The following is a 14,791-nucleotide window of genomic DNA, read 5'->3' as shown; positions in this document are numbered from 1 at the left end:
GGGGGGGGGGGCCGGGGGGCAGAGGCGGCGGCGGCGGCGCTGAGCGAAAGGGTTAAGGGCGGCGGGGCCGCGCACGGGGCGGGCGGCCCCTCCCCACCGCCGGGGCAGAAGTAGCGCGTCCGCGGCGGCGCGGCGCGCAGTGCCGAGGCGGCGGGACGGGGGAGGCCGGTGCTGCTGCCGCTGCCCGCCCCCGCCGCTCGGGCAGCCTCGGTGAAGATGGCGAGGGCGGCGGAGCGGGGCGGTGCGCGGCTGCGGCTGCTGCTACTGCTGCTGGCGCTGCCCGCTGCCGCCGCCCGCCCGCCCGCCTCCTTCCCCAGCGATGTGAACGGGCACAGCCTCCACCCGCCCTACTTCAACCTGGCCGAGGGCACCCGCATCTCCGCCACCGCCACCTGCGGCGAGGAGGCGGCGGGCGCCGGCAGCCGCCGCGCTGTGGAGGACCTCTACTGCAAGCTGGTCGGGGGTCCGGTGGCGGGGGGGACCCCAACCAGACCATCCAGGTACGGCCGGGGGGGGGGGGGCATACACGCACCCGCACAGCTTGCGGAGCCTCGCTGGGGTGGCAAAGCCGCCTCTCGGCTGGGGGGGTGCAGAAAGGTCCGAGCACCCCTTTGTGCTCCTCCGGCCATCGCTCCCTCGTCCCGGCCCTGTTTTTCAGCCGTCGGTGCGAGAAGAGGCAGAGCTCGGTCTCGCCGGGGGCTGGGAAGGGCAGAGGCTGCAGTGAAGAGTGGGGCTGCTCAGAGCTGGGCAAGCAAGCGGCGTGCAGGGCCCCACAGCCCCCACTGCTGCTGGTGTTTTCCCACGCATCCACGCTCAGCCACCGCAGCCGGACCTTGTGCAGAGGTGTTGTGCACCAACTGGTTGACGGGGTAGTGGTGGGGTGCTCTGGGAGGGGGCAAAGGGCAGGCAGGGGTGGTCCCCAGGGCATCCTCCCCTGCCTAGGCCTGTGCACTGGAGCTGGGAGCCCATCTCAAGCCCCCTGGAGTAGTGGGGCAATGAGATGCACGTGCTCTTTCTCTCCCAGCCTTGCCAGAAGTTGCACATGTGAAACGTAGCTTGCTGAGTTCCCGTGGCATTATTTTTAAAGTTGTCGGTTCTTTATGTTTACAAAATCCTGGGCAAACCAGCTCCTAAATTCCTCTGCCAGTCAGAGAATCAATGTATGATAAACGTGATAATATTTACTTTTATGGGTCTGAACTCCGCCATTCCCCCTGTGTTCAGTGGGGCATTCGGATGAGCAGAGGAGAAAGCTAACAGGGTGAATTTTACAAGCGAATGTCAGGTGACTTATCTCAGGGGTCCCATTTTAAGCGGACCAGAGGGAGCTTGCAGTCAGGAATGTAGATGGTAAAAACTGCTGTGCAGTTTAACAGCTATGCTCCTCTTGAAAAGAGGAAAGAAGAGTTGTAAACAGGCTTGTAAAACAGGAGTTGTAGTTGCAGGAACTCCAGACCCGCTGCCCCCCTCAGGGCAGCCCAAGCTGGGAAGAGCAGCTCTGATTTGAAATGCTTTGCAGCCTGAAGCCTGCCATGGAGCCACCAGCTGCTGCTCGCCACTGTTTTCTGCTTGTTGCTTATGAGGTTCACAATGCCAGTTCACCTGTTGCAATGGCACAGTAGGGCTGTCACTGTTGTACGTAACAGTAAGGAAGAGTGAGGGAAAACCGTCACTTTCTTGCATCGAGCCTGTCTTGGCCCTTTTGGTAGGGGTGGCTTTGTTATAAGATGATCTCTGAAGCATTTTTCTCATTCTGGCCACTTTCTCCCAAGCCAGTGCTGCACTAGGAATTTTCTGGCTGTTGTGGGGTTGTGACGTGGAATTTTGCTCCGTATGTAGTAGAAATTGTTGAAGATGTTACTGGATGGCAAGAAGCCGACATACCCTCGTCTGAGTTTTGCCACCTTTTAAAGTGATCTGTTTCACTTTGCTGCACTGTAGAATAATGTGACTTGAAGAAGCTTTGCTTTAAGTACTAGTAGCAGGAGACTATAAGGGACCGCAATGTAGTAATTGTGCCTACAGTGAGGGAAAGGTAGAGAAGTAACTGCTACTATGTGCACTTGCAAACAAATGTGAATGATCTGCCAAGCAAAACTGGGAGGATAAGACTGCTTGGAAAAGCTGGCAAATGTGGGTATGCATTTATTGCTCTACATCTGTTCACCTGTGCTCCAGCCATGCTGCTAGTTTAGCAGGGCACACTGCACTAAGGATGCTGGTGACAAAAATAAACCCTTCAGGCTGTACCAGCTCTGGGGGCAGTTGTAACTCATCCTTCAAGTGCAGCCCTTTCCTGGCACTGCAGGGTGTGCACATCCTCCCGGCTTCCCCCCGCTGCCAAACAGGGCTCCTCAGCCGCGGATTTCTGCAGCGACCCCCTCCTGTCCCCTCTGCAGCTCTGGCACAGCGTTGCTTTGATCTGAGCACTACTTCCCAGGCCAGTGGTCTTCGGTCAGTCTGAAAGCTTTAGAAAAATCCTTTTGTAGTGGCTCCTTTCCATGACCACGGGCAGCACCTAAAAGGGAGGGGAGGAAACAGGAGGCATCAGAGCAGAGGTCAGAGTTCCCAATTCATCCCCTTTAGGGGTTTTGGCACCACCCGGTGACTAAAGCAATGAGGGATGTGGGAGGGAAGTGTTCAATTTGAGCAGACTGAAACAACAATAATGAACTCCACATGCATGTCCTCACTGCCTGCGTGTCCTGCTGGACGGAGTCCCTTCCCTTCTCCGTTCACCTGCTCAGTGCTGCTCATGCATGGTGCAGCTGTGGTGTAAAAGGGGATTTTGGTCAGGAATTCTGGACGAATGCCTCTTGGGACCCTCCAAGAGATTTCTACGTGCTGTGGTGGTGAAGGGACGTTTGCTTGACTAAAGACCTAGCGTAAACATTAATACAGTCATCTAGTCAATGAGTTCAGTCAGTTCTCTGTTTTCTGCTTGTTTTCATTTGACATTGTAGAAGACTTTCAGGAAAGGGAGTTCATTGACTTTAAAATATGATAGTCTTAAAATGTCGATAATTGTTAAGCTTTCTAAAATAATGCTGCCCTAAAGACACTTGCAGTGTTTTTGGCACAGCTTGTGGGAAGGCTGTAAACCTTTTCAAGGAGTTTCCTTTGCTTTATTCAGGGCTCTTTGGCAGAAGACAGCTTTTCTAACTGTGGGGGGCTTTTCAGTCTGCAAGGATGTGATGCGCAGCGATGCTGAGGTGTGCTGAAAGGACTGCCATGGAGGTTTGCTTCCCTTGTCCCACTTGCTAATCAGCATGGGCAATCCTACCTTAATGATAGTGTCTTGAAGATGAGGGAAAAGAGAGATTATAGGTTTATTTTTCTGATCAAGCTTTACTGAAGATGCTTGTAGCTATCTGTCTTCCAAGACAGAGACAGTTCTGCAAAGGCATAGCTGTGTGCTCATGTTCCCCATCTCACCCAGCTGCCTGGGGGCTGTTCCAGAGACCTGCCAAAGCCGGCAGGGATTGTATGCTGCTCTCAGAGTGAGGCAGGGTTGTAGATGATTATTTCAGGAGATTAGTAGTATAACAATAAGAGAAGTTACTAGCATTAATTGAAGCAATTATAGACCTTAGAATTGGAAAACATGCAACAAACCTCACTGATTTCAAATCAGTGCTTCTTTTGCTTTCATCTGATGCCTGTCTTCACCTAAGCCATGCTGCTGCAAAGCACTTGTTTGCACATTGAATCGCAGTGCTGAGCTACGCTTGCCTGAGCAGTGTTGGCGCTAACCAGAGGTCCTGTCCTCTTGCTCTTCCAGGTATTGGTAACAGATGAGGTCTGAAGCTGTTTCATACCTGAATGTCTCTGAATTAAGTGGCATTCTCTTTTGATATCTTGCAGTAGTCAGTGACTGTCTGGTCTGGTGCTTCTTTATCCTGTGGCGTCTCTCTTGTGTGTGGTGCTACACGGCAAGGGGGAGCTGGCTCAGCCTAGGGCTCTCTGTGCTTTGGGTGACGGTTGGTGCTGTATGTCTCTGTACATGTCTCTTCTGTGTTTACATATATGGATAGCATTGGACTGCAGTGGTTTAACTGCAGCTGAAAACACATAGTTTTCAGAACAAGTTGCTGTTGCCTGCAGAAAAGACACCTGGTGAGATAGCACCTGCTTAACTCTGTGTGAGCAGTTACTTGATCTGTGAGGACAGCCCTGGTAACAGCTTGCAAGTATGCACTTTCCTGGTCTGAAATATTACTTTTTGCCCCCCATTTCCTGCCCTTCTTACCTCATCCCTAGCAGCCCAGGCTGCCGCATGCTCCCTGTGGTTTTCCGATAAATTAGGTGAGGAGAGCTGATGTTGGGTCATGGCAGGGCCAGATAAACCAGGACAAAGCCATCTGCTTTCCCCGAGGCAAGCAGTGCCAGCGGGGTGCCAGGCTAGTCTTTATGCTCAGGGGAAACTTCAAAGTTCCCACTGACTTGAGCGGGAACAGGATCAGGCCTTGCAGGTCTCTGGAAGCTGCCCTCCATTCAAACCTCCTCCTTATCTCTCTCCCTTTGCAGTTTGCTCTGATAGTGGCAGTTTTATGTTCTCTAAGCTGCCTTGCAACTTCTTGCATTGCTGAAGTTCTTTCTTTGGTGTACCTTGGTGATGTCCACGCCTCTCCTGCTCTGGCAACCTGCTGTCTCTACTAAGCCTGTGGCTCACAGTTGCTTTTTAATTAAAATCCTCTGCTGATGTCAGAACTTCTCTCTTCCCTGTAAAGACCTGACACACTGTGCAGGAGCCTGAGTTGCTCTAAAATAGGAAAAGCTGGAAATGATTCTCACCAGGTTTTAGGTCTGGCTCTAATGAAACAACTAATGAGCAACTGGTGCATCAGAGGGGCTAATTGCACTTTTAACAGCAAGCTTAGTTCAGCTATTGACGTGTTACCAGCCCACTGGCAGCTAGTGCATGCAGGCTGCATAGCAGTGGGGAGGGATAACAGCAGCATTACAAATGTGGAGCAGCTGATCCTAATTTTTAGTCCCCTCTTACTAAACTTGAATTGACTGTCACCCATCAGTGTGAACTTTGGGTTCAAAATGGTTTTCACATCTGTGGCAAGAATTTAAAGTATGAAAACACTTTTTTTTTTTAATTTATCCCCATTTTGTAACCTTGCCTGATTCTCCCCTACCTGATTCCCCCTACCTCGGTGTTGTGTATTGTGCAGCAGAAATTTCCACACAACCTGTTGCACCGGTTCCCGTTAAAGGTTTGAGCTGAAGAGTTGGGTCAGTTTTATCTGGTCTGCTCACCCTTCCTTGCTCAGTGCATGTTCAAACGAGCCTTGTCTTGACCTCTCTGTACAGAGGGATCTCCCTGCATGGGCATGAGGGTTACCTGGGTGGTTTCAGCTGCCCTTTTCTTTGGCCTTGTGCTTGCCCATCTGCTATTTTCATATCTCTAGAGGGGTTAATTAAACGGTGTTCTTGTCCAGGACAATTTGTGTTGCATAATTGCCTGCAAATAACCTAGCACATGGCTGTGGGGAAGAATGCTGTGAAATCTCTGTTTCCTTTGCACTGAGATTCCTCCAGAGTTTGGGGCATCTGGAAAATCACACGCTCTGTGGTGGCTCAGTCTTGCCTCAGCCCTTGTAGGGATGCAGAGGGAGTACGCAGGAAGGAGACTGCCTGTCTTGAGATCATGTACCTGGTATAATATTAAAGCTGGCTGCAGCTGGGACAGGCAAGGGTAGCTTGCTTGCCTGGGGATAACTGCGCCTTTGAAAGGAAAACAGCTTGTAACAGAGTTCCCTTCTAGGCTGTTTGTAGCAGCAATTCAAGTGACAGAACACTGGCTCCACAAAACAACTAACTTGCCAATTTTCGGGGCTATTTGCAGGTTTCCTTAAGAGTGGGTCAGATTCATTTGTGCATTAAATGGGAAAGAAAGAATTGCCCCTAACAGCTCAGGTCTTTGTCTGATCCTGCTCAGGAGGTGCTGTTAAAGTTGCAGAGCTGTTTTCTCTGGCAGTGTGTCCATGGAGCTGACAAAGCCACCCGTACCACAAAAGCAAGGCAGAAAAGTGATTGCGGCTAGGTCCCTGGCCAGCTGACAGCAGGGACTGTCCCTTTCTGGCTTTGCATTGCAGCATCACCAGCAAAAGGAACTTGGCTGCTAGACTATTAAGCTTGAAAATGTAGCTGAAAGGACTATACTTGTGAAATGAATAGGTTGACAAGAAACAGATTGCAGGGAGTTGGGCAGAAGAACTGCCAGTCTGGTTCCATAGGAATGACTGAATGGTCCAGGTCAGGATCTTTGGGTGTCAACAGGGGTGTGAGTGGCAGCCTCAGCAGAGGAGCTGGTGCCCCTGGAGCTTGAGCTACTGCACTCCATTGCAGTGCGGCTTCTCCCTCTGCATACTCTTCTGCATCTGGCAACCAGTCGTTTGTGTCTGGGTCCCTTTGCTAACGCTCAGTGCATATCTGAAATACAGAAGAGATGTGTCTTAGAGCAGCCCAAATTCTACACTAGGTTATTGTTGTTGGGTTTTTGAGCTTTTTCTTGTTCCTTTTTCCGTCCATGCTCTAAACTGGTGCAAACAAAAAGTTTAATATTGATTTGCATTAGCAGGCTTACACCCTGTATTTTCTGAATTGCTGTGATACCTGTTTTTGTGCCACGTTTTTCTGGCTACAGTTAAATGTTATTTTTGTACTTTCTAACAGGGCCAGTACTGCGACATCTGCTCCTCCGCAAACAGCAACAAGGCTCACCCCATAACAAATGCCATTGACGGGACAGAGCGCTGGTGGCAGAGCCCCCCTCTTTCCCGGGGGCTGGAGTTCAACCAGGTCAACGTCACTTTGGACCTTGGACAGGTAACCCAAGTCCTTCTTGGTTATGTTACAGACCATGCTGGCAAGGACCTGCCCCTCTGCTTCTGAAGTCCTTCAGTGGTCCTTGCTGGAAGGGTGGGACAAAACCTGCTTATTTAATGACAGGGCAGGAGGCTCTGATTAAAATGTGGAAGGGAAAAGCTCTTGTCTGTCTGTTTGTAGTATTAACTGCAATCTGTGCTATTTGCTGTTACTATTTAGATTCTCCCTAAAAGTTGAGTCACTCGTGGAAACCTACTGTACTATGCAGGTGCCATTCCCCTAAAGAGGGTACCTGCCTGCTGAAGGGGGACAGTTAGCAAGGCTTCACCCCAGAACATGAAAATACGGCCCTGGGGAATTTAAGGTTGTGCTGTAAAACTTTAACTGGTGTGTTTAAAACTCTTTAAAAAAAGCAAGTCCCTGCTGAAGATCTTCCTGTAAAAGACAAAGAATGACAATAGATGTTTGGTCTCTAATGCTGGCAAGTCAAAGGGAATTAACATTGTAATAGCAGGGCTGCCAGCCCCCACCGCCTCCTCTGCTGCTCTATTCATCCACAAAACCATCCCTCTGGACATGGGTTATTCTCTCAGACTTTCCTCAGCTTAGAGGAAAGCAGCAGAAAAGACCTCCTGGCTGAAGCTGCAGAGGCAGGAAGGTGTTATAAGCCAGCGACCTGAAGGGCTGTGGGTCTGCTTTCTGGTATGGGGCCATTGCTTGGGCTGTTGAATGGGGGAACTCCTCGGCCCCCGGGCAGGGGTGCGTGAGACACCCCTTCCTCCGCAGTGCCTTGCAGCCGTGTCTCTGGGAGCAGACCCAGCTCCTTGCTGGCAGCCGTTAGCCTTTGTAATTCAGGATGCGGGGTATTTGCTCTGTAGTCTACGACAATTTAGCAGCTGACTACTGAAGTGCCCCTGTGAGCAGGTAGGGATGAGCTTTCACCTCCTCTGCTGCACTTCCCAAAGCTCTGCTACCAGCCCTGCAACACCAAAGGCCAAGTTTGGGTCCTCCTTGGCTGGAAGGTCTGTGGGACCGGGCAGTTGTGCAGCTGTGGACAGCTCACCTCTTGCGTAGGAAACCTGGCTGCTGTGATTGCTCAGGCAGCCTTTCAGGGGTGCACTGCCCCTTTATTTGGGAGTTTGCGCTGATTGCAGTGATTTCAAGCCTTGTCGGGCACTGAAGCTTTGCACTGACCTTGGAGGTGGCTTTTTCACCCTCTCTGGTGGAGTAAAGGCTTGTTTGTCACTGCTGTTTGTAAGGTGTCTGACTCCAAATTTACGGCTATATTTACCTGGGATGTATTGATGCAATACCCTTCTGTTAGATGCCTCAAACACACACTTTAGTCCCCAGGATTGTCTCTGATCTGCTCCCTGCCCTGCTGTAGCACTCGCTTGGAGCCTCTCAAACGCCCTCCACAAATTTGTTCTCTCCCATGAGTGCCAGCTATCTAAAGCTGTGCTATACACAGCACCAGCAAAATATCTCCTAGTGCCTGGGGCACATCATGCATCGCATAATAGCTGTGTGGGCAAAGTCTCCCGGGGCTGTACACAGTGTGCTGATCCTGTTAGCCAACGTAGGTGGCATCTGCTGTGTCTCTTAGAAACTTCCCAGCTGGCAGGGGTGTGCTGGGTGGGTGGATTGCTTGCGCTCCCTCCTCCGACCAAGGGCCAGCCTTCAATGTGGCTTTCTGATCGCTCATTGCTTCTCTGGAAAGGGATTTTCAAAGACCAACTTTCCTTGACAGCTTCTCTTTGTCATTCTCTGTGGCAACTTTCTGGCTTTAGGCCAGAGCTAACCCAGCTGTGCTGTGTGCTTGCAAGCTGCTGCATTTGGCTCACCTGGGGATTTGCAGCCTTCAGAGCTGCAGTGCTAGGAGCCAGAACCTGGAATAATTTGGGGGAGCTGCAGTACTGCTAAAACTGAGCTGGTGTAAGTTTACTTTCTCTCTCCTGCCCTCCTCTCCCAAGCCTCTGTATTTGCTCTCGGTACCCTGGGGGGTGGGATTGCACCGTCGTTTCTGCAAGGTTGGTAGCAGAACTTGCACGCGTGGTGCTGGTTGCAGTTGCTTCACCTGGTGGGGAGTTTCTCTGGGCTCCCAGATCCTCTGCTTCCCTACCACCTTTGCAAAGAAAGCAGTTGCCCAGCTGGTCTCAACAGGAGCACAAACCTAAAGCTTCAGCCCATTTTTAGTGGCTTCCTCTTTATACATGCCCTTATTGTATGTAATTGCTATAATAACCTGTTTATGCTCCTGGTGAGAGTCAGTTCTTTGCTTTTCCCTCCTTTGTTTTGGTAGGTCGGGCAACAGAAACAAGATGAAATGTTACAGAATCGCTAATTTCCTCCTTTTGAAGTTGAGGCTGGTTGAAAGGATGGAAGATAAAAAGAGGAATTCTTGGGACCCAGTGGGGTCTGCAGGGCAAGTGCAGGATCAGGCCGGAGTACCTGGCAGCTAGGCTTTGCAAATTCCTTGGATACCTGTGAAACGGCACAGGTAACACCCTCAAAAGCATGTCTGAGGGCAGGTCTTTTTTTTGGCTGGCAAATAAGGCCTCTCCTTGCTCTATGTAACCCTCTAGGGAGCTCTTGGACCAATTAAGATTTAATTTAAGGGACTGACAGCCACTAAAAGCTTTTTTCCCTTTGGGGATCATGAGTGCCTGGAGCGCCGGTGCTGATGGCATGGTGCTTCGGCAGGGGCTGGCACAGGAGATTATGGTGTCGGCCCCCTCCCTTCACTGCTGTGCTTCCCTGCTGTCTTAGTCCCTCTCGAGCCATAAGTGCTTAATTACCAGTTGGAATCAGGTTTTTCCAGCATTTGGCAAGGCTGTGGCAACTGGGAGAGGGGCAGTTAATTAAGCAGCCTGTTGGTCTTTGCTTTTGCTGGCTGGGAGCTTGCTCTCCTCACAGGGATGTTAAAATCCTATGGGAAGCAGAGAGGGAGGAATATTCACAGCCAGCAAGTAAGTTAAAGAACGGCTCAGGCTGGCCACCCAGCTGGCTTGAGTATATTAAACACTCGCATCATGTCATCTTAGTGCCAGCAGTGGCCTAATCTTAATGGCTTCATCAGCAAGGCGGATCAGAGCTCTCACCACAGCATGGGAAGAGATTGTGTCTGATTATCTGCTGGGGGGGTCAGATCCGAATTGCTCCTGCTGGTGCCATGTCTATTCCTGCCTCCTTGGGGAGGAGTAATTTTTCTTTTCAGAATTGGTGGGGGGAAAAGTCAGAAGAGGAGGAAAAGTCACTTGAGGGTTCCCACGTCAGACACGGGTCTGGGTGCCAGAAATATGGCAAATGGCTCCAAGGAGGAAAGCTAAATGGATTTTAGGAGCTGCTGGGGAGGGGAGTATGAAGAGGGAATTATTTTTTTCTTGCTTTTAATCATGACCTTGTGCTTAAAGCTTTAGTGTATTTAGGATGAATGGCTGGGCCACTGCATGGATTTGTTGCAAAATACAACATCATGGCACCATGATGAAGCATGGTTCAGGTTTTGCAGGGTGGAAGAAATGAAAGGTGCTATGTGCTGGGAGGACACTGTTGTGTGTTGTATTGCTGGACAATCTGGACGTGTCCCCAAAACTGGCCATCCTGCCTGGCTTGGAGGGCAAAGGCCCATGTTGTGACCAAGGCTCCTAAGCCTGCCCCACTGCTGCATAGCTCCAAGCTCTTTCCTCTCCTGCCCGGAGCCTCCAGACCAGCTGGAAATGGGAAAGTGCCTCTGCTGCAAAGGGGCTATGCAGGGGGCAGAGGGACAGGAGACCGTGACTCACTGCCACCATGGGAATTGTCCCCTGTGATCCTGCTGTGATTAAGTGCCGCAGTGGGTGGAGGGGAGGAAAGGGTGTGATAGAAGATTCTTTCTTTTTTTTTTTTTTTTAGAAGGTCGTTTGAGTCAGAGCTGACAAAAATCAGGACGTTTAAAGAAACATGAATGGCTGGCTTCCTGCCAGGGCCTGACATCTTCCTTGCATGAAGGTGAACCCAGGCCAGCCCTTCCCAGAGATGTTTATGGATAGTTGGTGCTTTATGATAAACTCTGTGGAGAGGAATGCTTGCAGTCATGCAAGAGCAGGAGCTTCATGCCAGTGCTTGCTTGAGGTTAATTACTGCAGCGAGAAGGTGGCTGGATAGCATCCCCCATCTCCCCCCCATCCCCAGAGTCTGCTGGCCCTGGTGACACTAGGCAACAGCAGAATTTCAGACTGAAGCTTTGCAGGGAGTTTTAATTTACACCCCAAAGGTATTTAATATGGCAGTGCCTCACAGAGGGCACTCAGCATCCCCTACACACCAGTCACCGGCAAGAAACACCTATGTCCATTCACCTCTGCCACCAAGGAGAGAAGAGAAATCTCCTCCTTTGGAGAGCTCCAGGCTGTTACTGCTTAAAATGCAGCTCCCTTTAGGGTTAAAAAGAAAAAAACCACGCTGCATTCATTGGTAACTCATGAAGATAGAAAGGAAATGAAAAGGATTGTGAGCTGAGCTCCCGGGCCAGTCTGAAGGTGTGTTTTGTAGTCACTGTGAGATGTGTCTAGGCAAGGGAGTAGATCAGTAGTTTATTGGGTGCCTTGAGAAGTACCTCTTGACTTTTCTGGTAATTACAATGGGATCTGCGAAAGTTACCATTTTTTCTAGCCTCTGTTGAACTGATTAAGTTATGCTTGCCAGGCTCTTCTAGCTCCAAAGTAAAGGTGTTCACTGGCACAATACGTGTTAGACTCTTCAGCCCTTGGCCAACAGGCTGCTATTCTTTCAGTGTGAAACCTCTCTCAAAAGGAGGTGGGTGTTTTTCCTGTGCTGGATTTCCAGGGCATAAACCTACTTCCTTTCCCTCTTGCACTGCAAACGTGGCCCCTCGGGACTGGCTTTGCACAACCGTTAGATGTGCAGGACACTTGCAGGTTCTGCGAATGGGGCTGAATGCCTGACTTGCATGTACAAGTCAATCCTCTTTGTGTGAACTGATTTCTTGTTAATGAATATTAAATTCCTACTCATCCTTCGTAGATCTGGGCTGGGTTCTGTAGGTGAAAATGCCACCTGGCCTAAAGCTAAAGGAACACCACTGAACCAGAGCATAGTACCTTGTGCGTGTCAGTGCTCTGAAATCTTCTTCCACCTCAGTTTCTAGCCTCCCATTTATTTTCATTTAATTGAAATATTGGAATGGAAGCTGCTGGTGGACATCTTCAGTACCCCTCTTTGAAAGGCAGCTGGAAGGAAAGCCTTGCAAACCGATGGGCTGAGGCTTACCTCCCTGTCCCCAGTAAAAGCCTTCAGCACACAGATTAATCTGATGTTTATTCCCTGGCTTAATTAATTGAAAAATCCTTCTTGATGAGTAAACTTATGAAATCCCAAGAGAAAGCTCATGGTTGTTCTTGAATGGAGCTGTTGTCCTAGTGGCTGCTTTCCCTAGGCTTGGTGTGGGATAGGGGTGATGGTCATCCAAGAAGAGTTTTCAGCTGAAAACTAGATAAATTTCTCCGTTCTTTCATGTTCTTCCTTTTGCACCTTCGTTTCAGTTGCTGTGAGAGCTCTTACCACCTCTGGGTGATGTAGCTGCTGCCTGCATTTCCCTTTGAGGCATCCTTGCTCATTCTTGCTAAACGCAGGGGGGAAACTTGAAACGAGTCTCTTCCTTTCCTTCCCCTTGGTGGGGATGTCTTCTGCATCGTTTTCCCCAGTGTGCATCACTGAGAAATGTACAGCTGCCATTTCTCTCACAGCCACAGGCTGCCTTATATTTTTCAGACTGGCATGTGTTTTTCACTGAGCATTGCAAGAATGGGTGAAGATTCAAGATTTTTTTGTACGTAGTTTTTACTTTTCTTCATTTCTCTCACTGTAAGTAGTACTTGGTCTTCACTGTGCTGGGGCACCACTGTGGGAAAGGGGTAGGAGGGCTTAGTGACATTTATTGTGAGCTTTTGCACCTTAAGTAAAGGGCTGGGGTGTAAAATCTTTAACAAAGACATTCTTTCTCCAAATTGTTCTCCGGCTCTTGGAGCAAAAGCAGTATTAAAAATAAAGCACGTTAAGCAGGCTGAGCAGAAATCCTTTTTGCTTTCAACAGCTGAGCCTACAGTCTCTTCTCCTGTGTAGAGTCCTCTGCAATTGCCATAAAATCCTCCAGAAGTAGATCAAGATCTCTATTAGTCGGTTTACAGGCTTCAGAATCCTAGTTCCCTGATCTGAAATGGCCTGTGGCTCCCCTTTAACTACAGAGCCTGTTCAGTGCTGCTGTATTTTGACACGGCTGTCAAGTGGAAGCAGGGTGCATATTTGTAATGCTTCTCTGGGAAAAGCAGAAAAGGTGTGACTGTGAGAGACAGTGCAGCACTGGGAGCTGGCACTGAGCCCAGGTGTATGGATCTTCTCTTCTCTCCCAATATATTTTCCCCTTTATTGTTTGAAATAACTTGGTTTGTGAAGGCTGCTCTGTTTTCTTCAAAGCTGCAGTTCCCCTGACCCGGACCAGCAGCTTTTTTTTTTTGTTTTTTTTGTGCTGATAAGGGGAGATTTTTTGCCTTCACTTGCCCCTTCTCAACCTTTCTGTGCTTTCTGCCAGCTCCCACTGGATTCCTGGCTCCAGTGGCTGCACAGGAGGCGCTCAGGTGAGCGGGAAAGGAGTGCGTGATTGTTAATCAAGTGGGGATCTGTCTCCTCCAGCAGCAAGAGCAGACCCATCCTTTCCTTTTCAGACAGCCTTGCCAAGTCGAATGCCAAATTCGCTTCTCTGGGATCCAGAGCAGCCAAGGCTGAGACTTCTTTCCTCTTTGTTACTGCTGTTGTTGGTTGCTGTAAGGGAAAAGATGTGCAGAATTCATTTTAGGTAAATCACAGATGACACATGAATTTTAATTGTGTGTTACGTTTACTTAAGTCATGAACCAGTACTGCTTAAAATCAGTTTTCCAGGGCTGCAATGAATATATGGTATTTCACTTGTAACATTTGATTCCCAAAAGATCTGCCATACCTCACGTCTGCCAGGCTGTGAGCACAGAGAAGGGAAGGCTCCCAGCAGAGCAGGACGCTCTGGGCAGATCGCTCAGCATTGTGGCACCTTTTGTGGCCTCCAAGGAGGGTGTTTCTGCCGTCCTTTGCATCTTGTACAAATGACCCTTGTGCTTCAATGGCTTAATCTTCCCAGAGGCTGTGCTTGCTCTGCCTAGACCTGAACCAGCTCTGGAGAATTCAGGTGTTAAAATAAGCCTCAGCCTCCCTCCCCCCCCAGAACAGCTCCAGGTAACAAATGATGAAAGGATAATTACTCTGTTTCTAAAAAGTGCATGCAAGATTTCCACTGTAATTTCTCCCTAGATATTGTTGCCTATTTTTAATTTTGGCATGATGAGAAATGAGGAGGCTGATGGTGAGGTCTCCTGCCATGGAGCTCCCTCTTCCCTCCAGGCTGCCAGTTCCTGCTCAACTCCCTGGGATTCTTCAAAGATTAGGAGAAAGCCTCGGGGCAAGCACGAGCTGGGGAGAGGTCAGGCGAGCTGCAAGCTGGCGTAGGGGAGGCTTTAGTTTGTAATGAATAGCTGGAAGGCAAGCCTTGTAATTTCTTGCTGTTCTCCTGGAAAGTGTCTGCTTGGCTGGGCTGGTAAACAAGAGCGTGCCTTGAATCGGGTGTGAATGTGTGCAGATACGTGTTCTCCAGGGGTTAGCTTTGTCCGGCCTGTTTGTGGTTGTACCAGGCAAGTTAAAACAGACCAGAACCATCTAGGTCAGGCCTCTGTTTACTGGAGAGCTGTGTTTTCCTACTTAAGATGTTACGGGGGGCGTTTTGTGAAGGTCAGTGTACCCAGTTTACTGGAGAGGTTCACAGCTCTGACATGGAGCATGCTGGCATCTGAGTAAGCGGGTTAGCATTTTGTGCACTTTGGCTTGTCCCGTCTCCAAAATGGAAATACTGCATCTACCTCCA

The 14,791-nt window shown here is 49.7% G+C and overlaps 1 protein-coding gene across 1 annotated transcript in view; it reads left to right on the top strand.

The window, feature by feature from the left end:
• Positions 1–216: 216 nt before the first annotated feature.
• The window catches only part of LAMA5 (laminin subunit alpha 5), a 96,078-nt gene continuing 81,503 nt past the window's right edge, over positions 217–14,791 (top strand). Inside the window, 3 exon segments of the mRNA XM_050907070.1 lie at positions 217–469; positions 472–500; positions 6,688–6,840. Coding sequence (XP_050763027.1) covers positions 217–469; positions 472–500; positions 6,688–6,840 — 435 coding nt within the window.

This window comes from Gymnogyps californianus, chromosome 17 (genome assembly GCF_018139145.2).
Source record: "Gymnogyps californianus isolate 813 chromosome 17, ASM1813914v2, whole genome shotgun sequence".
Classification (NCBI taxonomy): domain Eukaryota; kingdom Metazoa; phylum Chordata; class Aves; order Accipitriformes; family Cathartidae; genus Gymnogyps; species Gymnogyps californianus.
This window is presented reverse-complemented; position numbering and strand designations above follow the sequence as displayed.